General features: G+C 47.4%; 1 protein-coding gene across 17 annotated transcripts in view; it reads right to left on the reverse strand.

Annotated features, from left to right (window-relative positions):
* The window catches only part of doc2b (double C2-like domains, beta), a 127,580-nt gene that overhangs the window by 43,677 nt on the left and 58,903 nt on the right, over window positions 1-25,000 (reverse strand). For 11 of the 17 annotated variants that reach the window (XR_014125017.1, XR_014125020.1, XR_014125021.1 and 8 more), the window contains one exon: window positions 13,575-13,784. Coding sequence is in view for 7 of the 17 variants with exons in the window: in XM_081719840.1 (XP_081575966.1) it covers window positions 13,575-13,784 (210 nt within the window). In the remaining 10 variants the exon portion in view is untranslated. Of the gene's footprint in view, window positions 1-11,581; window positions 13,351-13,574; window positions 16,865-17,287; window positions 18,116-25,000 lie in introns of those variants that run through there. The other 6 variants (XR_014125024.1, XR_014125026.1, XR_014125025.1 and 3 more) reach the window with 6 other exon arrangements.

A 25,000-nucleotide genomic window follows, 5' to 3' on the forward strand; every position in this document is an offset into this window, starting at 1 on the left:
AAAAAATTTTTTTTTCATACAATTTGAAATAATTGGATTCTACAGTGCTTAGCTGACTAGGCGTAGCCCTTGACCCATTTAGTTGCTCTTTTGCATTTTCCAGAGTTTCACAGTGTACAGTGTATGTTTTGTTCTCCCTGAGCTTACAGAATTCAACTTAAAGCATGTTCTGAGAGTGAGAGGTTCTTTACGTGCTATAAATATTCAACTCACAAAATGTTTTTCTTTTTTAAAAGTAAAATATGCAATAATGTAACCACAGGAAGTACTTTCTATTTAACTAATTAAAACTGCAATTTTAACAGCATTGACAATGGCTTGTCACCACATGATTTTAATTGTGAAGTCGATTGGCATTTGGAACGTGTAACTAAACAATGCTCCACTGACATAAGATACTGTGCCAAAGGAAATGTGCGATTGTGTGTGCACCACGGTGAGTGAATCTTCCTTCATCAGCTGTAGGCTGTTTAAAAGTGTATCACCGGTGTGTTTGAGGGTATGTCAGTGTATAAACTTTTTCAATGGTGTGCTGGCAAACATTAGAAAGGGTTTTTTTTTGTTTTGTTTTTTGAGGCGAGCAGTGTTAGAGAAATCCCCCCCCCCCAAATTTCCCAAATCTCCAAATTATTTCCAAACACACTGTGACTGAAACTTGCATTGCATGTCCCCTCACAGGAGACAGGGCCCATCCCTTTTATCTGTTGTTGAGAGCAAGCCCTGCCCACCACTTGTCTTTCACGTGGCCAAAATACGACTGTGTCCTGGGTCCCAAACCAGGTTTGGAAAAAGGGCGAAAACAAAAAAAAAGTTTCAATGCAAAACACATTGTCAGCAGATCTCTAAAAATCTATTACAAATTCAATTTGGATTATAAGTATTGAACTGCTGCAGACTAGTATTGGGTAGAACTACCTTTTGCTGCAATAATACCTTTGGCTGCAGTGGGTTTTTTATTGGCTTTGCACGCTGTTTGGGAGTGATTTTCGTTCACTCTTCCTGGCAGATTTGCTCCAGGTCGCACAGGTTGGATTACCCTTATGGACCGCAATTTTCATATAGTGCCACAGATGCTCCATTGGGATGGAATCTTGACTTTGACTTGGCTGTTGTAGAACTTTTGTGTTCAAAATGTTGTTTTGGCCTTGTTCTTAGGATCATCGTCCTTACTGAAAGGTGAAGTTTCTTCCAACCTTAATTTTTTTAGCAAAACTAAATCAGATTGTCTTGAAGCGTCTCCTCACTGCAATGTCCACCCATCCTCTGATTTTAACAAGATGCCAAGTCTGAGGAAAGGCAAGGCTCCCATCCCCATACCTCACTGTTGGAATGGTGTCTGTTGAGGAATGGGAGGTGCTAGGTTCGCGTAACACACAGCATTTTTAATTTTGTCCCCAAACCTCCATTTTTCTCAAGAGCGTATCAAACATTGGCCATTCTGATGCTAATTCAGATGTGCTTTGATGTGGCTTATCTTTAGTAATGGCTTCTTTGTGGCCTCCCTCCCAAATAGTCAAATGTAGAGCTCCTGATATCACCGAATGCTTACCCTTCGCTTCAGTCTCTGTAGCTAAACTCTGTCACAATGACAGACTGGGCTCTTAGTGGATTCCTTTACAAATACCCTCCATGCTCTGATCGGAGTTCTGTAGGCTTTGCCTGGGTGGTAACATCCGTTTCCTCACAGGTTTTCCAGCAGTGCTCACTGAGATTTCCAAACACTCAGATATTGTTTTGTAGCCGTTTACTATCTTGTGCATGTCTTTAATTTTATCTCTCATTTCCTTAGAAAGGCATTATCTGGTCTTCATTTTCACATCTTTCCTGAAGATTGATCAATGGTACTTAAATTAAGTGATTCTTTTATCCACACCAGATTAACGTTTTAAATTATTCACAGGTGGAGAACGATTATAAATCAACCGTTTGTGCATTATGGAAATATCCTTCATCTGTGTAAATCTGAAGCCTTCACAGCATAAGGCTTGATTATCTATGAAAACAGCATTTTCAGTAACAGAATACTTTCTTACATAGGAACAAACATCACTTCAGATGAATTCATTTTGAGGATAAAATGATCTTTTAAAATAAAACAAGACACAGCATGATATATCAAAGTGTCATAATCCAGAAGAACCTGATCTCACATCATCTTTCCTGTTGTCACTGTTGGCCTGCTCTTCCATGACCAGTTGTTTAGAAAACAGAAAGATTGTACCCTTTAGCTACCCTGAACTAGAGCTCTTCCAGGTTCTACAGTTAAATGTTCCCTTCATAACCGATTAACTGACATCTGCACTCACAAAACATAATTGTGTTACATTTTTTTTTCTTGGGGGAAAATTACATTAGCCCTTTGGTAAAAGACTCTTTTGGTGCTATGTCTATCTGTCACTTTAACAGGCACCTGTCAAACAAAATAACCTTGAATCATAAAAAGCAGAGACAAATTACAGCCATATATAGCAGGGAGACGTTCAGAGTTGCGGCAGTGTGGTTTGGAACTGGACTAAGTAAATTCTACAGAAAGGGGTCTGTGTGTGTGTGCGTGTGTGTGTGTGTGTGTGTGTGTGTGTGTGTGTGTGTGTGTGGGCGTGTGCGTGTGTGTGTGTGTACGTGTGTGTGTGTGTGTGTGTGTGTGTGTGTGTGTGTGTGTGTGGGCGTGTGTGTGTACGTGTGTGCGTGTGTGTATGAGTCAGAAAGAGAGAGAGAGGTGCATGCCATGATAAAAAAAGAAATGACTCCAGCCTTTAAGAAAGAAAAAAAGATGTTTTCGTTTGCTACAAACCACTTTTCAATTCCTAAAAAACACTTCACTTGGAGAGGTCCAAAACATTCCCCCCAAAATACAACAGACCGCATCTAATACAAAATAACAAACTTTAATCCGCCAGCAGAACAGCTTCCTTCCGTGACTACCAAAGACATCTCACAAAAGCTTTTAATGGCATCTCTCAAAAGACCCCAATGGTGCGGTTTGGGCCTGGTGAGCTGCCGTTGTGCCCCAGAGTGCCGAGGCGAGCCGGCAACACCTGAAGCGGCACGTGAGCCTTCCATCAGACAAATGTCTCGTGTGGCAGGGCGCCCGTGATGAACACCGCGGCGGGGGAGACGGAGGAAGAGCCTCGCCTCGCCGAGATTACATTTCCAGACGGGGAGAGAAGGGGGTGGCACTGGGCCTCATGTACCTCGGAGGGGTGTGAGGGGGCTGTAAAAAGTGGAGGGGAAGGAAGGAGATACGGAGAGAAGGAAGGAGATACGGCGAGAAGGAAGCCGGTAGGTTTATCTTGTCTCTGCAGGGAGGTAGGGAGCAGCACACAATGTCAGGCTCAGCCATCACGGTTACAGAGTCTGGCAGTACAACATCACTGCAAACAATATGCACAGAACACAGACCACACACACACACACACACACACACACACACACACACACACACAAGGTGATGGGCTACACAAAGACGCTTTTGATTAATACATGATTGTTTTTTGTTTATTGGTCGATTCAGTTAATCATAAATATATTAATAAGGGAGTGTGAGTTCTGATGGTCTGGTTATCAAGTCATTAGGCTTGAAAAGCAGCCCATTATAAAAGCAGGTGAAAGTGTCATTTTAAGTTTTTGCCATTTTATAGCTTTATAATTGTTTTTTCATGCCTGAGTATTATTCCCCTCTCTTTTGCCTTAATTTCTGGGACAGTCTCTTAGCAATGAAAATCAGGTTGGCTGCCCATTTTGTGCGAGGTTGGCAGATATTTTTGTGAAGTCCTAGCTGAACAGGACCTGGGGCGACTGTGCGATTAGAGAAGACCCAGTAGCCGGCGGAAAACGCACTCAGGCGCCGGTAACGGCATTAGCGGCAGTCGTCCGTGCCCGTGACTGGTCCACTCGGCTGTCAGTCAAGCGCGGCGCTCTGCGGGCGGGCGGTCGGCGACGATCCGAAGACTTTACGAACGTAAACTCTTGTCGCGCTTGGTGGGAGATGACTCACGGTGCGTGGAGGCTCCGAGTGTGAACCGTGGACATTACGGGGACCTAACTATACCCGCTCATGACCAGCCTGTACGGTACTGAATGACTCAGCTAAGATGACTGCCCTTCCTGAGAGTGCAATGTCTTCCCTCTAGATAATCGGCTCTGCGTAGCGCCACACTTATAGTTTCTGATTAACACATTTAATCCCTTTCCTGGCGCAGTTCATCAAAGAAATACCCATTTGGTACTTATTGCCATGGAGGTTAAATAACTTTTATTTTCCATTTTATAGCTTTAGAGCCTAATGACATCATTATTTGTGTAATTGGACGCTAACGAGTATTATATTGTGGATTCCACAGTCATTCTATCTACATGACTCATTCAGTTACTGGAGCTCATATTGCATATCCCAAAAGCGTATGAATATCGCGCTAATATTCATGAATATAGTATGAATATTCAAGGCTTATAGTACCTGTAGGGCATAGTGACGCTGCTGGGAGCTGCATGAGACTGCATGAGACTCAGCTACATGCTGCCTCTATGGTCTCTTTAGTAAACAAACTAACTAACTAACTAAATAAATAAACAAACAGAAAACTGTAGTTGGCCTTTCTGCTCTGCAAAGTGCCACCAAGCTGCCCGGAGTAAGGAATATTGGACCTCATATAATTTCACAGTGCAGCCAAAAAAAAAGAAAAACATAAATGTCTTCATCTGGACAGCTGAATATTGCAGTTTGGATGAAGTGGACGACGGTTCTGGATGCTGAGACGCCGTCCGATATTTCAGTGTGGGGAACATGGAGAAATCCAAGCAGACTGCACCATGGTAGGGTTCAAATTCCCTTCACCTGAAGTTTCTGACATCCAGTGGGAGGCGGTTAACATGATGTGAATGAGGTTGTGTTAATGCTATATCTGAATCGCTGCTAGCTACCGCGGCCTTTCTGAAGCACTCTTTCACAGAAATGAATGGGGCTGCACACTGACACATTAATTACAAGCAAGTCCTCAAATATGCCTTTCATATGCTTCCACACACTCGCCACGCAGAACTGCAAGGGCGGTAGTCAGCCAGCCAGTACATCTCTCCATCTCACGTCACTGTGTTCCTAAACATAGACCCTAATCTGCAGCATCTGGACCGTTCCCCAGCTTTTGACAGCAGTTTGAGCGGGAATATCTTCAAGGATCCTGCAGCAACCATGGCATGGGGAAATGTGTTCACGTGGAGCCATCTTCAGCCCAGACGCTCTAACGGGGCTTGAGGCATCATATGTGTGTGTGAGGGACCTTGCAAACCTCCTGTCATAGTTATCTGCTGAATAAACGCGCGCTGATAAACACGGCACCTTGTGTGGGTTCCCTCTCCATTAGATTTGCACAGTACATGTTAGTTATGCTTACGGTATACTGCAACACAGATGTAGCAGGAGAGGACCATACCGAGAATGAAACTTTGAGATGGCGAAACATTTCAGGTTTCCGTTTCAGGTCTGGTTTCCATCTCCACTTTTCTTGAATATTTTTAGCATGTCATTTTTTTTTATTTATTTTTTTTTTTGTGGTGAAGCGTTTTCTGCACATGAGCTTTATCTATACGGCTGAGAGCGTCCCTTTGCTAAGACTGGCCCGAGGAGACGGCTTTTGCTTCCTATGCACTGGGGAGGTGGAACAAATTTCAAAGACCTTTTAAATTTAACTCACTACTGTCTGTCACTCATTTCAAAGCCCTGATAAATAGCCTGTATAAACCGAATTTATAATTGTAAATTTAATTTGTTCATGTTTTTTTAAGCAGGGCTTTTGACAGACTACCCAAATATGTAAATTAGATCACACCATCAGATATCAACTTCCACGCATTGTTGGTTGGTGCTTTTAGGTGATGTGTTCTTCGAAACTGAATGGGCTCTCAGCACTGCCCGACAGAGCGAGAGGATAAGAATAAGACACATATGACACATTACACAACGCTCTAATCCTGCACGGAGTTCTCTGGGTCGGCGTGTGTCAGATAAGCAGGGGCATCAGACAGCTAAGCGGGTGGAGGGAGGAAGAGGAACTAGCAGAGGGCAGAGGTGGGAATATGTCTATTTAGCTGGCTGGCTTCAGTGGCTGCGGTTCAGTTTGCCGCGTGGAAACGCGGCATCTCCACTTTCTGTCTGCTCTCCTCCTCTCGGCCTCTCCCCACCCTGTGGCCATGAGCTCAGAGCGAAGAGCTCCTGCTCCCCAAAGGTTACAATTCAGGCCCTACTGTGGTCCTCACAGCTGTTCAGAAAGCCCTGGGTCATTATACCCCAGAGATACGTATCTCATTATGCAAAAGGGGGTGTCCAACTACATAAGGGAAGAAGCATTTAAAGTCCATAAAATGACACTCCATCTAGAAAAATGTGAATGGAGATAATTCATAAAGACCTGCTGGCAGAGGGGCAAAGCTAGCTTTACACAAACAAGATAACTAGCGCTCATTCATGAACTAGTCACCTTGGCACTCAGGGTGAAACAATGCTTCGGCCATTGTGTTAGTGATACGCGAGCAGCTCACTGGTCGGCCGTGGAGCAGAGGAATAGGACGTGACAATGTTCAGTAAGTACTGTGGAAATAGAACAGATCGCTACTGTTTAAAGACTTCCATTTGTATAAATAGTGTCCACTGCCTGTCTGCCTTAGTAGCCCTTTTAAACTGATCTCAGTGTCTGGATGGCTGGTAACGGCAAGTGAGAGTTCAGTGGGTTCTTCTCTTTCCATGCCACATGCCTGAAATTATACTCCCATGATACCCCAACAGCTGGTCAGTCATCCCCTCTTCTATTAGATCCCAACTATTAAAGAGGGATTACCGCACCATGCTCTCTGAGCTGGGGGATTGAGAAGTGAGAGGGTGTGGGGTTAAATGAGAGTGTGTGCATGTGTGTGCACATACATATGTGTGAGTGTGTGTGTGTGTGTGTGTGTGTGTGTGTGTGTGTACATATGTTCTTCACTGAGAAGTATAAGTACAAATGTTTGTAGCTGTGGGGATATCTGTGTGTGTGTGTGTGTGTATGTGTGTGAAGTCCACTTAAAGCCAGTGGGATTGGCCAAAGCAGCAAAGGATTAGTGCAGGAAGCTCAAATGGATCCATAACATTCAGACTGGGAAGTGTTACAGGAGCACTGGAAGGACAAGGAGCTGAAAACATAGTGAATGACACGCAGAAAACCCCCCACAAAAAAAACCCCTCCCATATGCTGCAAATAATGACTGTTTCATTCCCTGCACTGGTCAAAAAGAAAGAGAGAACATGGAACAACGTGTTTAGAGCTTCACATTCCCCTTATGAACCCATTCATATGAAAATCTGAGAGCAAATCTGACACGCAGTGTAAGACACCTAATGGGCTTGGCTCTCATCCTTACTGTGTGAGGGTCTCAAACTAGAGACCCTCACACCCACCCATGTGATGGAATGCCTTCTTGCCTTTTTGGAAAGAGGTGGTTCAGTCTCTTCAATAACAGACACTTCCCCATGGATTACATGCTGGAAACAAGTTCTCGTTTAGTGTTGGATAATTCATCATCATCTAGCCATACATCTCTGGCTCTGGCATTGTTGAGCAACTTCCATCTTCTGCAAGAATCACTATTGCTGCTCCTAGAACTTAACGTGGTATGATGGAATAAGAGAAGTGACGTGCGCAGATTATGGATGTTGGGAATGATGGAATCCTGGTCTCCTATGCGGTTCTTATTTATTTATTTACTATTGTTTTCATTTTTTATTTCTTGTGAAGAGCCAGCATGGCAGGTGAAGGAGGGGGAGCAAACTGACTGTTAGAATTTTGCTTTGTCATTTTTTAAATTTGAAATACAATCACTAAATAATAAATAAGAAGCAAAATGAAGAAAAGAAATGCTGCCCATGACTTGCAAACGCCCAACTGTCAAATTAAGGGAAGCAAACAGTGACCTCCCTGATATATGTTTCATTAGGCTCTAATGTCACAGATGTCATCGCTGATTAAAAGGCTACAAACTCTCACTAAATAAGGTGCAATCTAGAACCCGTTTCGCTGCTCTCGGATTCCCCTGCACAGATCCAGAGCCGCTGGGGAGGTGGTTTGTGGAAGCACAGTCAGCATGCTCTCTCATGCGTCTGGGAAATGCAGGCGCACCTCCGGAATTCTGTAGAGCATCACCAGAGTGACTCTCTTCGATGTCTTTATTCCATGGATTGGATGCAGAGTACGGAACATCCTTATTATATTCCCTGGATATATATGTATTTTTAAAAGATTTTGGCACTAGAATGCTCTCTGGGCGTTAGGGTAAGCTCTCACCCCGAAAATCAAGGACTCTTGAGTCTGGGCTACCTGCCGGCTCTTTGTCACTGCCACAAGTGTCTGCATGTGTACAGGTCAGATAAAAGTTAATCCTGACGTGACAGTAACACAGAGAACAGCCTGGGAGATCTGGACAGTCAAGCAAAACTTCACTATCCCTGTTCTCATAAGAAGTCTCTCCCCCTCAGACACTTTATATCGCTGGAGGTGCACAAACCTCCAATGCTCCTCTGGGATTTCTTCCTTTTTGTTAAATAGAGGGCTTTCTCTCATATGTTTCCTTCCACTTCAGTTAGAATAAGGTTGACTGAAAGTGCAAATGTTACTCCTTCTGTTCCGAGGCTCTGAGGCCTGGTGGAAGTGATCACGAACATCCACTGCACATGACGTCCACTTCTGCTTACCCGGCCTGACGACGTTTGGGCCCAAGTGCTTTTTGCGTTTCCATGTTTTCCAGATCCTTCCTCTTATTCCGCTGCTGGGCTCTGCCTGGGATCCGCCGCAGCCGTAACCCTTCCCCCCAGCATTCCTACATGTCGGCGGTAAACATTCCCAATCCCAAACACACCGCCTTCCCTGCAGACGGAGCGCACGGAAAAAACGGGGGGAGGGGGGGGAGGGGATTAGGAGGCTCCTTTCGATAGGGCTTCAGACTTCACAAACGGACCAGTACAGCCTGGAACAGCATTAGAAAGAAAAGATTTCAAATGAGCAACTCTAGATGCTCTGTGGTCTTGATAGGAAAGGAAACGTGACCTTCCCTGCAGCCTCATGAAGCGACTCACTGATGAAGCAAATTCAATCACCACGTAACGGGAGACTGGCATGCCAAAAACAAAACAAGCACAGATGTAATTCGATTTCATTGTAAGTACTATTTGCCTTTAATATGTCTCCTCCAAATTAGATAATCTAAATGGTTACATACAGGTCTGTATCTAAAGAATCTGGCGAGAGTTGCCACCAAGCCCTTATATCTCCATCGTGTGCCTTTCAGGCAGTAAGCTGCTCGAGCACGCATGGAGAGGCATGGCACCGAAAGAACAAACCGGGAAGAATGAGAACGCTGTCAATGGGCACCACAGATGGCTGATGGGCTGGCAGAGTGTCCAGACGAAACTCCATGACGCCTATTGTAATCAGAGGGAGGCTGATGGGAAAAGAGAGGGAGAGGAAGTGAGGGAGGGAAAGAGAGGGAGAGAAAGGCCAATGCATCCCCCTCTCAATCTGTTTTCTTAGAGGAGTTCTGCTCGACATCGCACGCAATGTGATTGCACCCAGCTGCCCAGATAGGCAGGTGAAAACACGTGGTGGTTGTTTGCTTTTTTTTTTTTAAATGTAAGCCGGTGCGGTCTAGAAGAGCCAAAGGGCCGGCGACGGAGAGAGAATGCACCTCGCTCGTCTCGTTACCTGCTGACAGCTGGCGGACGGATCGTTAATGGGATTCTACGGAAGGCTGTGAGCCGGCTTTCAGGAATCCCCCACCTTCCTCCACCTCCCCCTTCCGTTGTACCTGGGAGATCCTCTAGCTTGCACAGAACTGGGTCAATGGGCCTTAGTGAAGAAGGTTTTCCTCTGAGTACAAACATTGTCCTGCATGTGTGGGAGTAGTGTTTGTGGGATGTGGCCCCGTGACACAGACTGAATTACACTTTGTATGAAACAAAATGACTTCAGTGGCAACCACATGCCATTATGCATGTCTTGCTCCACTGCTTTGTCTGTAAAGATTTTTGACTGATGCAGGGAATTGTTTAGGGACGAATCGGACACGCCGTAGATGCTACAGGCTTGCAGTGGCTCCTCTCTCAGGTAGTGAGACCAGGAATACGTGCACGCTGTGAAAGGGAGACGTGGCATACCGGAAGGCGAACACACACGGCCCTCTGCACTGCGCAGGAGCGCGCGGTTACTGAATGCCTGCTTAGATAAGCTCTGCTGATGGTGCACTTTTGCAGTTCAATTCAAGTCTGAACTGATGAAAAGCAAACGAGAAAGGGCTTCACCCTGGGCTTCTATGCTTCGTCACGGAGACAGCATGAAAACGCTCGTGTCAATGGCGAGGTGGCACCCGGCGGGGAGGGGTACCAGGCTCGGCCCGCTGCATAACGTGGGCCTTCACCGTGTGCATGGGGACCATGTGATGATGGAACACAGAAACACACCACGGGCATGCTTTCCCCAGAGCTGCCTGGAAGTTCCTCGGTTAAAACAAACATGAAGCAAGAGACCTTAAGTATCATAAAATCTGCCTAACTCCAGAAGCCCAGAGTTGAACAGACCACACAAAAGATAGGAAGCTCTGTATTTATTCACTGCTATTCGTGGTTCAAAGTGTAGTTACAAAGCTTTTGCATTCTAAAGTATTGTATGTTCCCAAATGTGCAACTGTTGCTACATTACAGGCCTAAGCAGAGTTAACTGGAGCTCCTACAAGAACTGACAACGATGGGTAAGAACCACGAGCTCGCCTTCGAAAGGCCGTAGCATGCCTTCAGCTCATTCGATCCCAGCCAAAAAAGGCCCATTATACTGTGAAGATGGATTTCTCCATCTTCATCTTGCACCACCTCAGCTGACCCTTTAAAGGCGTTCCAGGCCTGGTTTTCATCACGCTACATTTTGTCCAACCGCACCAACTTTACTTTTGAAAGTAGCCCATTCTGACATTCCAAAGCCGGACAAATCAAATCTCCAGCACAAATCCCTTCAAGTGGCAGCATGGTCCTGCCCTACTCCGCATAAAAAGGTGTCTGGTAAAAAGAAAACTGAGGACAGCAAACAGGAATTGTGAGGGAAATAGCTCTAAACGAGGCTGATCTCCATTCCCCAAAGATGCACAAATGCCTATCGACCCACCGCGGCTCAGGCAGAGATGTAGGCTCACACCAGCATGGCCGTGTAGCACATGCGGCAACATTGCACAGTTAACCCTGAGGGGGCTGTCTCTGTTATAATCACAGCAGAAAAGGCAGTCTCTGGTGGCCCTGGTGCTGGGTGCAGAAGCCCAGGAGAGGCTGATCTGGCAGTTGCATCAGTCAGCCCGGGTCCTTGCCCCATTGCCCTGCTTCTACACGCGGTCGGCAGACACCGGCAGATCGGCGAGAACGGGCCAGCCAGATGGACGTGTGAAACGCTAGTTCATTGGGCCGCTTTGTAGTTACTCTACCACGCATCGACATGAAGTGATCCCTGATGCCAAATTACACATCCATTACCTGTCTCGTCGCAGCGACGGAGAAGCCATACATTTTGTTTTGTGCCTTTCATCTCATGTAATGCACCGCATTTGGCTGTTAATGGGACCTTGAAAGATTCCTCCGGCAATCTGTGAGTACATAAAAAGCAGGTTGTTGGCGCCAAATGCTTAGAAGGAAGTCGCTCCGAAATCCATCTGTTGCATTACCCAGATCTCCAGTCGTCCAGTCTCGGTGGTCAGATCTGGAACTGCTCTGCTGAGTTCTGCGTGGGCCTTGGAGCCTATTAACTGCTACTGTAAATGTGTATAATGGGCGTATTTGTATTTCATATGTCACATAACAAACAAGCCAAATTAGAATTTCATTTGGCTGCCTGATCTACTGTTAATATATAAATTGTGATTTAGAGTGGGTAGGTGTATACTGCTGAATGGACAGATTGTTATTTTTTTTGTTTATTTTTGTGTGTGTGTGTGTGTGTGTGTTTGTGTGTGTGCATGTGAACATTGGCAGCAGAGTGCATGCATAGGTGTGTGTGTGTTTGTATGTATGTGCGAGTGTTAATGTATAAGGAGGATTGAAATTAAAGCAGTCATGTGCCAGGCACGCCCACGCGTGCGCACACACACACACACACACACACACACACACACACACACACACACACACACACACACATACACACACACACACCTATGCATGCTCTCTCCTGCCAATGTTCACATGCACACACATGCACACACAAACATACACATGCATGCACACACACGCACATGCACGCACACACACGCACATGCACGCACACACACGCACACACACAAACTCCACTCTCAGTGCTCTCGCTCTTTTTCACACAAACACATTCACACACAAAAAATGGAAACACCACATGCATCATACATCCTCATTACAGAGTCGCAGCACCTGGTGCTAAACTGATTTGGAATTTGACACAGAAACTGTAATGGCCACGCAAGAGCAATTCATATTGTTTAGCATAATCAACAGCACAGCAATTAAACTAAACTCAAAAGTTAATATGCTTGCTCATGTTGGGGGACAGTATTCCAGACTTGGCCAACACAGCAACATGTCTGGCCAGAGACATTGCAATGGCTCACTTCCTAAAGGGAGAGGCTTATACAGAGGTCAAAGGTGAACATCTGTCAAGAGCAGAGCGCTCCTTGCTATGACAGTGACGTTCAGAGTGCAGAGTGCCAGTGACACTGCTCTGAGCCACAAACACACACACACACACACACACACACACACACACACACACACACACACACAAGAAAGAGGTAGAGAGAGAGGAGGGGAAGAAATATAGGGCTTCCTCTCTCTCTCTCTCTCTCTCTCTCTCTCTCTCTCTCTCTCTCAAGGTTCAATAACCCCACGCAGGACAAAGCAGAATCAGGCGTCGCCAGGAGCGAGTGCGACGTTGTCCGAACTAAAGGCCGTCGTATGGAAACCAGTCCTTAAAAACGCTCTGCGATCAGCACACACTTCTGCTCCCTGACCGAATGAGAACTAACGGTCCCTGGAATCTGGCGTGCGGACTAGAAAGGAGCCGGAGAGGCAGGTGTGGGCGCTAGCCAGGGCGTCTGCTGTCGCCACCCGCGGCCATGTTCTTGTAAACAGCGCGCGTATGTGATGCCCGGGGTGCCCGGCGCCCTGCGGGCGGTGTGGGCATGATTCATGTGGGCTAATTCAAAACAGGGACGCGCAGCGGCAGTGCGGATGAAGCGGGGGGGCTGGGGGAATGGGGGGCGGTGGGGGTGGGAGTCGGGAAGGCTGCCGACGCGCCCGTGTGGCGTCTGGCGCGGCAACAGTTGTCTCTGACAAGCGGAAACATGAAGGGAGGAGTGGAGGAGAGGTACAAACAGAACGAGAAACGGAGACAAAAGTGGTAGGAGAGAGAGAGAGAGAGAGAGAGAGAGAGAGAGAGAGAGACAGTGCCGGTAATAGTCTTGAGATATATTCCGAAGAGAAATGGAGACAGAGCTATCACAACGATACAGAGAACAAACACATCAAGGGACACAGCGAGAGCTCTACTCACTGGAGTCGTCTGAGTCGTAACCCTCCACGTCGGGCTCTTCCTCCTTCTTGCTGGGCGGCAGGAACGCAGAGGCGGAGCTGGCGCCGAAGGCTCGGTCCAGGTCATCATCGTCGCTGCGCAGGTTGTCGGCGGGAGTGGCCGGGCCCTCTGGACTGCGTCCGGCCGAGGCGGAGGAGCGCAGGGAGCCGGCTCGGCCGAGGGCCGGGGGCGCTGTGGGGGGGAGACCCCGTGGGTAGCGGGGGAAGTAGTCAGAGATCTGCTTGATAGGCTGGATGGGGCCCGGGCACACATCGATGGCCATGTGCTCCTGGATGCTGATGGTGGGCTTCTCGCCTCGGCGCTGTGTCATGCATGCAGCCCTGCGGGCGACGCCGCCCACCGCCCCGCCGGCCCGGGCGAGGAATGGGGTGGTGGCAGGCGAGCGGACCGGCAGAGAACCGAAGATTTGCTGGGAGCCAACTAAAGTTTGGAAAAATAAGCTAAAAATTGGTTTCCGCCTCTGAAGTACACCTTTCTGTCCCTGAAGAAGAAGAAGAAAAAAAAACCAAAACGAGATGGCTAGGCTGTTGGGCGCGTGTGCGTGCGTGCGTGTGTGTGTGTGTGTGTTTGAGCGATCGCGTCGGCGGGCTACATGGATAGAGCTGGTGGAGCGGTCCTGCGCGCTGCACCCATGCTGTCTGCCTCTGAGCTCTGCTCAAAGCACTACAACAAACTGAGCCTGCCTGTCCGCCAGCTACAAGGATGAGTGGAGAGGGAGGGAGGGAGAGAGAGAGAGAGAGAGAGAGAGAGAGAGAGAGAGAGAGAGAGAGAGGGAGGGAGGGAGGGGACAGGATTAGAGAGAGAAGGACGGATTGGTTGATGTCACTGCTTAGCAACGGGGCGATAAACAGGAACCGCCAGTGCAGCTACTTAATTATGCTATTAGTCCCTTCCATCTGTCAGAAAGAGAGAGAGAGAGAGAGAGAGAGAGAGAGAGAGAGAGAGAGAGAGAGAGAGGGGAAGCACCTGAGACGTCTTCATTCCTCCACTCTAACGTTGGTTTGACCCTCTTCATAGACATGACAGGCCAGCGGCTAAACACCAGCACAGGCAAACGCAACAGGTGGAGAGCTCCTACAGGCACTGACCGAGGCTGCCATGTGCCTCACGGCTTACTGCCAACCAGCCAACAGCCAGACAGAACAAACAACGTATTAAAAATAACTAGAATGAAAAATGAAATAGGAACCATCATAGGTAGATTTTGTTTTCAATGACTATTTTCTAAAATAAGGCATAAGTCTTAAGCAATGAAAGCACAGCAATAATTCCTAATAACAGAACTGTGAGAAAATGCCAAGGCATTTACAAAGCGAAGTAAAACGTTGAATCATTTTTAGAGGTGCTTCGCTGGATGGCAGAATACAGCCCATTTGTTCCCTCAGTAAAACCAGATTGATTATGCAGTCGCTGGCGAGCGGAGACCCCTGCGACGCTCTCCCCCGGGGACCTCTGCCAGCACAGCTCAGTAACTCCATGCCCGTCCGCACGGAGCCAGTGATGTCATCAGAAAGCAGGTGTGGAATGGGATGTGAGGAACGGGATGAATACCAGTCCAGGTGAAGCATCCCAGAGGGGATGATTCCTTAATAACCTTAACATTCTTTAGAACATAAAAGGACCAAAGATTCGGCTGACGGTACTTGAACCACGAGGAACAAAATCGGTCCAGTCGCAATGTGACGGTACCATTAAGACGGTGAAAATATATTAGTCAAAGGAGGCTCTGAATGACAAGGAGGTAATTTGGGGCAATTAATTTCCTGAAGTCATTAACCAGTCACTGCCAATATGTCTGCCGTAATTCTCTGGCAAAAAAAAGAACAGTTCATGAGAGAACCTCATCAACAATGCACACCATAGAGGACAGCATGCTTTGTGCTTAAGGGAGGATTACTGCTTAAGAAAAGGAAAAGACTACAGAACTCCAGTGCAGACAAGCACACACACACACACACACACACACACACACACACACTCATTGGAGTACATTTACCGTGCTGATAATGGCCCGGTTGTCAATGCAAATGCGATGCGTTGCTGTGGAGAGAAAGCAAAAGGCTGTGAGGTTTTCATCTAACGGAAAACTACGGGCAGGCAGCGCGTCTGCGCTCCGGAGATACGCCCAAGAACAGCTCGGATCAGATGAGGGGATGATGTGAAGCCATTCCTGGATCTGAAAGGATCTGCATTAACTTAAGGAAGGAGAATGCGCACGATGATGCCAACATGCTACAGGTGGAGGCAGAACCTGTTACCACCCCCAGAAGCCAGACCCGGGCGGGCAGTGTTTGACTTTAGCATATGTAGATTTTACACACTTTCTTAGCCTTACATACACAAGCAATGCAGTCAAACCGGTTAAATGTATCCAGTTTGTATAGAATCAAACGTTAAGATAGTGGTAAAATGCCCCCTCATTACACCGTATTATCTCGTACTCTCCGGAATTACTGGAGCTGTCAGAGCCATCAGACAACTGAAGAAGGAGGTGCGTTCCTTCCTCTCTCCCGTTGATTGGCCGCTGTACTCGCACATTTTATTGTCCACCCCCCTCATTATCTCACAGAGTCCTCAAACAGACGTGTTTGCATCTGTGCCGCCCACCCGCCGGATCTCCTCCGGCTCTCCGCATGCTTTTCATAACAGCCCTCTGTAACAGCTCTCTCAGAGCATCATGGGTAATCCAATCAGAGCAAGACGATCTCGGGGAGACGGAACGGCCCAGTCGCGTGCTGGCCGCCGGCTCCTCCAAGACCCGTGCAAATGTCAGGTGTCCCAGGCTTGGCGCAGAGACCTTCGGAACGGGCTGCGGCTCGGAGTCGGGGTTAAAGTTTAGGGGTCGCGACATTTCTGAACAGAGCATGACCGGCAAGGTGCGGGGGTGGGGGGGGTTTGTTGGTTGGAAAAAGATAGCCGGTAAACTTAAATGTTAGTGGCACAGTGCTTCTGTGAGCAAAGGTAGAAAGAGGAACCTGATACTAGAGTATGTGGCCATTTTTTCTAAACGTGGGGGCGTGATGAGGACCGGCAGAGGAGACGGAGCCCCGCTGATTTACCACGCTCCCCTGGAAGGGAACGTACCGATCTTGCCCCCCACCTATCTGCGTCCGGGCCGGGCGTGGGCGAGGCGTGTCTGAAGGCGGCTCTTACGTGATCACGCAACGCGGAGCTGTAATGTTTCCCAGCGGGAGGTTCCGCCGAGCGTTTTCACCTTAATCCGCGATCGAGCCGCACAGCCGCACGACGCACTACAAAAGAACATAAATGGAACACGCGTTACGTGAGCTGGCGCTCCTTATACAGACACCTATGGTACTGGCCCGCATGAGAAGGATTATAAGCGGTGGAGAGTGTTGCCCAGGAGTCTCGGACGAAGACTGTCCAAGATGGGCGGAGTGGAACGCTCCATCCATGTACTGCAGACAGACAGTCTGCTCTGCATTGGGTGCAGACTTTGCTTTCCTGGACAATTAGTGGTATTTTGGTCACGGGGTATCAGCTGCACTCAGCATCCTTGATTTACACTAAAAGCACCGAATGACTGAGAATCGAATCTACAAGTCTCTCCCGTGCTAACCAAGTGCTCTAAAAGCACCACACAGATGTCAGGTCATGCCTTGATGGCCTTATTTTATTCTTTTTTCTTTTGTGTTGCTGCGGTGAAACTTTACCATTGGCCTTCGATGTTGCCACGCGGATTCTCTTCCATCACTCTCAGGGGTCTGTTCCCAGCTAGCAGAGGAGGCTGATTCCACGTCGAGCCCTTCTGATTCATGGTGGAATTGAGAGTTCACAGGGAGGGTAGTTTTTTACCCATGAGCCTCGGGCTCCACACGTGATGGGTCACTAAACATCGACAGGGCAGGCAAATTGCTCTCGAGAGTGAAACTCACCCTGCTTGAAAATGAAAACATTAAATAAACATATTTTGTGTCTTGCCCCCAGAGGGTGTGTTATGATGAAAATTAGATCTGCATGATGTTAACAGGAATGGGGCCAGAAACACATGACACAATACCACCATTCACATAACACCAACAAACAATAACAAACATATTTTGTACCTCATAGAACTTAATTATTTAAAAAACATAATTATTACAAAAATGATTGCATTAAGGGTAAATAACTCAGGGTAACTTGGACTTGAACGAGGGTAAATAACTCATTTTGGATTTGAGATAGAAATGCTGGCAGATTTCTATATTGTGGAAAGTCAATGTTATTGGAATCAATGTTATTGGCATTTTGCTTTACTAATTCATAGAGAAGATGAAGGAAAGACACACATACACACACAGGTGCAAAGATAAGATTCATAGAGAAATACACATCTCTGTATGAATGCAATGCACCATATATATATATATATATATATATATATATATATGGGCACACATTTATGAATATGTGTGCATGCGTACATTTGTATGTATGAACAGCGTCAACGGGCAGTAACTGCACTCTGGTCCTGTACACGGGTCCATGGTAACAGAGTCCTGAAGGAGACAAAAATGATGGAAGCACATTACGCTTGCTAGGCAGAAGACACAGGGACGCTCCACCAGGCACCACCCAAACATGGCACGCATCGTGGAATACCACAGGCTAGCACTTCATATTTCCAGATAAACGCCACCAGTTGTATTCTGCAAATTCATTAGCATCACGGCTTCAAGACAACTCTGGCAAAAAGGCGTGCCTTCCTCATTTATGCAGGAGGTTCACGCGTGGGTTTTTTATTTTTATTTTTTCAGAGGTTGCTGGCTCGCCCCCGGGGACAGCAGTTCACGCCACAAAAAGGTCAGAGCCCTGGGGTGTCAGAGGTCTTGCGGCTACAGATCACACGGCCCCCACGCACTGCCGCAAGGGGGCAGCGGGGGGCAGAAGTAATGGTCAGGATGAAGTGCAGCAGACTACAATCAGTTGTGTAGTAACAAGTAAAAAGTGAAAGTACGGTTTCAGAGTTCAGCGTTGTTAGACTACCCTGGGTTCTTTGGGCGTAGCTTAGAGGTTCAACAGCTACACCGTAGCTAGTTGAGCTCGCCAGCATGCAACTGAGGGAGTGTATTACTGCTGTTAAAAAAACACAGACTGAAAAAGGTTAGATAATTATGATGAATATAATAATCACAATTTTTTGTTCTGATATTGCTATTACTCTGCATAAAACCGCGATTAAGCGAAAACATGCATTTCGTGTTTCATGTTTAATGACAACGTCTGAAAGCCTGTCAGGCTGAGCAGCCACAAGGCACCCAAAGTGAGCTTCTGGGATTCATCCGGATGCACTTTTGTGGTCCGCTCTCATTATAAACACATCACCGCTGCACCGACTGTGTGGCGGCTGAAAAATTGCTCTCATCGTTGAGAGATTTCCTGGGGTGCGAAAATCATGGCTGAAATCAGGTAGCAGCGAGCGTGCGCCAACAAAAGCCAAAGATTAACACGGGATCAACCGGGCTTCCGTGACGCAACACAGGAACGGCCAGAGAGGTAGGCCGGCGGTCACGCCGCTCGGGTTCGAAAGGAAAGGAGTAATGGACAATATAGGTGTGGACGATGCGTCTGTTTGCAGAGGCGTCAGAGGGCGAGTGTGCAGTGAGGCCAAGCACTACGGTGGGGGTGAGCGCCGGGCGTGCTGGCTCATCACTGCAGCCCGCTGGGCGACGCACGGCCCATAATGACTGGCCTCGGCTGGATGCTTTTAAGCCCGCGGGTCGAGGGCTGTTTTTCACTCAGTCCACCTGCAAAGCCAAATTTGCCTCTGCAGAAACAGCAGATAAAACTAATCATGTTGCATTGGGCTTTTTTATAGACCGCCAGACCTTTTCTAAAGGGTTCTTATAAACATGTGTTTAGAGGGTCTCTGCATTAAATGCGTCATATTATTAATATTCAGGTATGTGTTTCCTCTGGCATTTAGTGCCTTTGGTTTCTCGGCTACTCAAGGTCCTACAGTTACATTAATTCAAATGCAATATTAGCATAAATTGCATAAATTAGTGAATATATAAATACAGCTAGGTCATGAGTAAGTCAACATATTGATCACGTAGCCAAAAATGATTAAAGCACTTAATAGAGCATTAAAGCAATACTGCAGTCAGCAGTGCCAAGTATTGTAATAACTAAGGGTGTGGTCAGTGTTATGAGACAGATGATCTGATGGACCAGAACCCCTGCTCGATGTGTGGCCTCCCACACGGGTTTCTGCATTACTGTTCTCCCTGGATGAAGCAGACAGAAGGGGGGGGGGGTCTAAATGTGCGACAAACCCCCCGCAATTAGGCTGAAAAAGCAAGGGGGTGCAAGTAAATATTTGCTTCTGAGAGATCACGGCTTCCTGAAACCAGAGAGGAACGCGAGACGGCAGAAAGATTCGAGATTGGAGGTGGTGATAAAAAAAAACAAAAAAAAGCCGAAAATTCATGACCTCCACGACACATGGGAGAAGAAAATGGCGAGATGGACCAGAGGCTGCATGACTCATAGATCACGTGCAGCGCTGCACTGCAGAGTAGCACTCAATTACGTTCACCAACGAGCGCCTCTGTAGTGGAGCGCAACAGCTTGATTTACTTCTGCACAGGACGCGGCGGTCTGAGAGGATGCAGGCGCTGGCACACCATTACAAGATAAATAAAAAACCCAGAAACGAAGCTGGACTCCATTGTCCATGGTTCAGGAATGAGCTGATTCAACAAAGAGACCAAAAAATGATGCAATCTGTGAAACCCCAGTGAGCGCAGCACAGCACGGAACCTTATGATCTGCTGTGATCAATGGTGCTTTATGTCGCTTGCAGAAGGTGATTGATCACTGAATCTAATTGCACCGGGAGGAGCTGCTTTCTCCTTTAAACCTGCAGCTGGCTCCTTCTGTCTAAGCTCTTTACTTCAATCAAACCAAATATGACTTCGATACTGAAAAAAGGGGCGGGATTAAGATGAAGAGAGCGCGTGTCATTGGTGGACCTCTTTAATCCCAGCTGGAAAACATGCTTATTGGTAGATAAGTATCGGAAAACCCGCTAACGGTCTGCTTTGGAAAACAGCATTTCTCATGTGACCTGCTTCATGGTCAGAGCACCTTGAGTGTTGCTGAGGGCTCAAAAGACCTTTGGCATGCTTGTTGTTGGGGTTTACACACAAACACACACACACACACACACACACACACACACACACACACACACACACACACTCACACTCACACACACACACACACACACACACACCCACAATTCGACTGTCAGAAAAAGGTTTTCCCTGCTACAGTTTTTCCGTTCAATATTAACCACACATGATTTCTATTCATGTGCATCCTGAGCCTTTTCCAGCTGACAGGCAGTTAGGCAGGTCTCTCCATGCACATGGACAGCCCCTAAGACCCTCGTGTGGCGGTTGCCAAGGCAACAGGGGTGCGGGTGGAGGCTTGACTGACCGGGATGATGGCCTACCGTAGCTGTGCGGGCCCCGGTCACAGCGGGAGCCCCTATCACTCTCTCTCATGTGCAGCTATTCGATCCGCCTGACTTGACGTCTAGGTTTATGGGGTAACGTCACTAATAGCTACAAATTTTCACACCCCTTGTTTGATGAATGGGTGTCCTGGGTCATTTGGCAATCCAGCTGCTCTTGGGATACTGGAGGAGGGAGGAGCCATGAGGATTCACAGTGACACGGGGCCTGTTTGTGTTGGATGACTGGCTGTTAGTAAAGCTTAAGAGACTGGGCGAGTGGATGAAGCAGGATGACCACAACAACCTGCAGCTAGGGACATATGTATATCCAGGCAGCTGGGTTTGAAGTGGAAGAAAATTAAAAACACATGGCAAGCTTGTATTAGCGAGTAGAAATTTTTCTTGGAATTGTCAGAAATTTAGAAATTTAGAAATTTAGTGGATCTTTTAATGCCTTTTTATATCTTCAGATGTAAAAAGCAGTCAGCCTACTACTGAAACAGGGATCCTAGCCCTACCTCAGCTGTCACGGGAAACCGAAATTTAAGAAGAAATGAACATCACAAACAAGACACGGAAAAAGCGTAGGATATCCACAGGGCCGCCTCAGGGTGTTGACCGCACGGCACAGAGATCAGCACGGATGCCACTGTGACCAAGGTCTTTCCACCATCCACATGCTAGATCAGTCCACCGCATGTGTCTAGCGCATGGGCATTCATAAGCCCACCAGACACGATATTTTATGTGGTCTCACAACTCAGGTTTTTCACTTGCACCAGAAGAGCGCATGCAAATAGGTCTCATTAAAGATTCTTGCCAGTTTTGCAAACGACAACAACAACAAAACTCTAAACAAGAACCCAAAGCCTGTAGTCAAATTGAAATTGGAACTTGGGCTGTGAATAAGAAGTGCTAATTATTCTCTAGGTGGTGGGCAAAAATGACGCTACAGAATCACGCCTGGCCCGAGTCCTAGCATGGGCCCGGCCTACCACGGCAGGTGCTACTGACACCAGCTCCGCCTCCCCAACTCTAACTCGTAAGGAAAGATCAAGGCTTACTTGCTTTCCAGTTCCACACTGATTATCATTTAGTTTCCGCTTTCAAAGTTTCTGTAGGAACAGAAAATCTAAAGCATATATGCTACATGTTCAAACGGAGGCAAAGGAAAGTCAGTTTTAGAACTGATGATGTTTTTGTCTTTTTGAAAATATGGCAGCTGAGGCCAGATGGTTTTTACATTTAGTTTCATCAAACAGGTAAGAGGCCATTAACGTTTGGATTGGGGTGATTTTTTAGTGAAAAATTGGTTTAAAAAAAAGTTACTAAAACCTATTCAGTTTACTAACACAACATTGTATGTGATTGCAGGGCTCACGCTGCTAGGCACCATGCCATCTCTACTGTGGGCAAACATGTACAGGCACAGGGAGGTGTCCAGGGTCTGGCGACCTGTGCGCTGGATTAGCAGGTCTGTGGCTTCCCAGCGAGAGACACGCTGCCCCTTGGCTGGTGATTAATTAAAGAAGGGGTGGACCATGGGGTGCCATTATGGGGTAGTCCCACCGCCTGACCCAAGCTGGAGCGTGTCGGCAGACATCTGAGTGTCCGTGTGTGTTTGTGGGAGCCTGTTTGGGGGTGGGGGGGTTTCAGTGGAATGACAGCAGTGTTGTAAAAAAAAAAAAGTTTCTTCACTGGATTTGCAATTTTGTGAATATGTCTGTCAACCGCGACAACACATTAAAATGTGTGCAGGGTATCTGCCTCCGGCTGTCAGAGGAAAGCACTGCAGGCATTTTGTCTGCAGAGAGCAATGTACATTTCCCTCGCCGTGGCAACTATGGCAGTTCTTGCCGGCACACACAAAAAGCGAACCTGTCAAACGTACGCTTGTCAGTATCGTGGGAGGCACCAGAGAAACACAAACATGATTGAAGAAGGAGGGAGTGTGAATAAAAGAGGAGGGAGAAGGTGACCCTCGCTCGCGCTCTCTATATAGAAAGAGGGCGTGCACGAGGCAGAAAAGAAGAACATAAATTCAAGTCTATCTGTTGCGCTTGGTTTGTAATGCGCACGCTGGCCAGCCACGTCAGGTTGGACAATGCAGGCCCCTGCAGTATCGCTGTAATCATGACTCATTCAAGCCAAGGAAATGGCGCCTAGCTGGCTGCCCTGCTTGAGTCCTGGCAACTTGCGGTGAAAGGAAAGGTGCCCTGGGTTGACTCAGCTCTTCCCACCATGTTGGAGTGCGCTGTGCCAGGTTTCCAAATGGCCCGGAGCAACAGTGCCCGAGCCTTCTTTCCGGAGACGGAGCGAAGCTTGCGGTCGCTCAGTAATTGCCTGGCGGTGTATGCCTCGTATGCTGATGCGGACGTGCTGCCCGGAGCGACGGGGCAGCGTAGAAGCTGGAGGCAGCGTCAAGGGCCACACGCTGACCTGGACCACACCCCACCACTCATGTCCGCGTGAGGCTCGCAGGACGTATGCTGACCCCACCGCGCTGACCCCACAGAGAAATGCCTGCGGGGGGGTCACGCAGGGATGCCATACCGGAACGATCGTTTTATAAAGCAGACGGGCAATCCGAAAAACATCCCACACTGATAAAACCACGAATCGCTAAAAAAAAAAAACATGACGCGAAGTGGGAATTTATGAAAAGCAAAAAAAGTTTCAGTCCTGATCTTTATTCTTCTCCTTTCAGTGGATAATGCTGAGAGTTGTACAAGTTAAACTGATCCTGGCTTGGCAAGCAGTCACTTTCCCCCCTAGCTAATGTACGAGGCATGCTTAGCGTGCTGCCTGGTTGCTTAGCGATGTGTTTATGTCAGGTCCCTGCACTGCCTGGGGTCTTTGTTCACAGCGGACCTAACGAGGCAGACGAAGACAAAGGAGGCGCGGTCTTAACGAGAGGGTGATCGATGGCCGTCACCGCCGTACGGCCGGAGTGGAGTTTGTTCGATCGGAAGTGAATTGGACTCGTTGCCATCTTTGACCTTGGAGATGAGTGATGGGGCGATTCAGTTAAAGCCTATGGCAGGGATGCCGATTAATGTTCCGAGGAACATGAGAGACAGATGCCCCAGAAGAAGACATGGAAAAGAAAAAAGAGCGAGACACAGAGAGAGAGGGAGACCGAGAGAGAGAGTCAAAGAGAGCTGGAGAAAGGGAGAGAGAGCGAGAGATGGAGAGATAAAACTATAAAGCTACCTGGAATTGGAGAGAGAAAGGAGGCAAAGAGAGAGATGGAAAGATACTACAGACTTCTGGACGAGGAGAAGCACGTCCATGTTGAGAAATGCTGAGTTGTCTGATGGTCTACTTGATTGCTCTCATTTCGGCGCAGGCGTCACTGCTAATATGCTAATTGTTCTGTCTAAATGGCTGGATTGAGAGTTGCACGAGCTTGTCTCCATATTTAAAAAAAAAAAAAAAAAAAAAGCATTGCTTTTCCTTTTGGAGTATATTTGCCCTTTCTACTGATATGGATACTGGACGTAGAATACCTAATCTCACCATGTTCATCAAGTTTAGTGTAACATGCTGTACAGATCCCTATATTCTATATTAGAGGAAGCACATTCATACACACTAGAGTTTGAGAAATATCAGCACAGAGCCTGTGTTCTATTGGTACAGTGATTCAGTGTTCATGGTGCAACATTATATAATGCCCAGCACCTGCTATAAAGCGAACGACGGAGTAGAGCTCTGAGATCTGAGGGAGAGAAAGAGAGAGAGAGAGAGAGAGAGAGAGAGAGACAGACAGACAGACAAAGAGTTAGAGAGAGAGAGAGATAGCGAAACTGACTCACTGAGTCCACACCAGCTTCAGCCAAACAGTACACAAGAACAGTATACAAACATGCAAACATATGGTTGTGACCTGTCAGTGGTACTGTGCTGGAAGACCGAG

The sequence above is a fragment of the Electrophorus electricus genome, chromosome 8, assembly GCF_041902795.1.
Source record: "Electrophorus electricus isolate QZ-2024a chromosome 8, ASM4190279v1, whole genome shotgun sequence".
Classification (NCBI taxonomy): Eukaryota; Metazoa; Chordata; class Actinopteri; order Gymnotiformes; family Gymnotidae; genus Electrophorus; species Electrophorus electricus.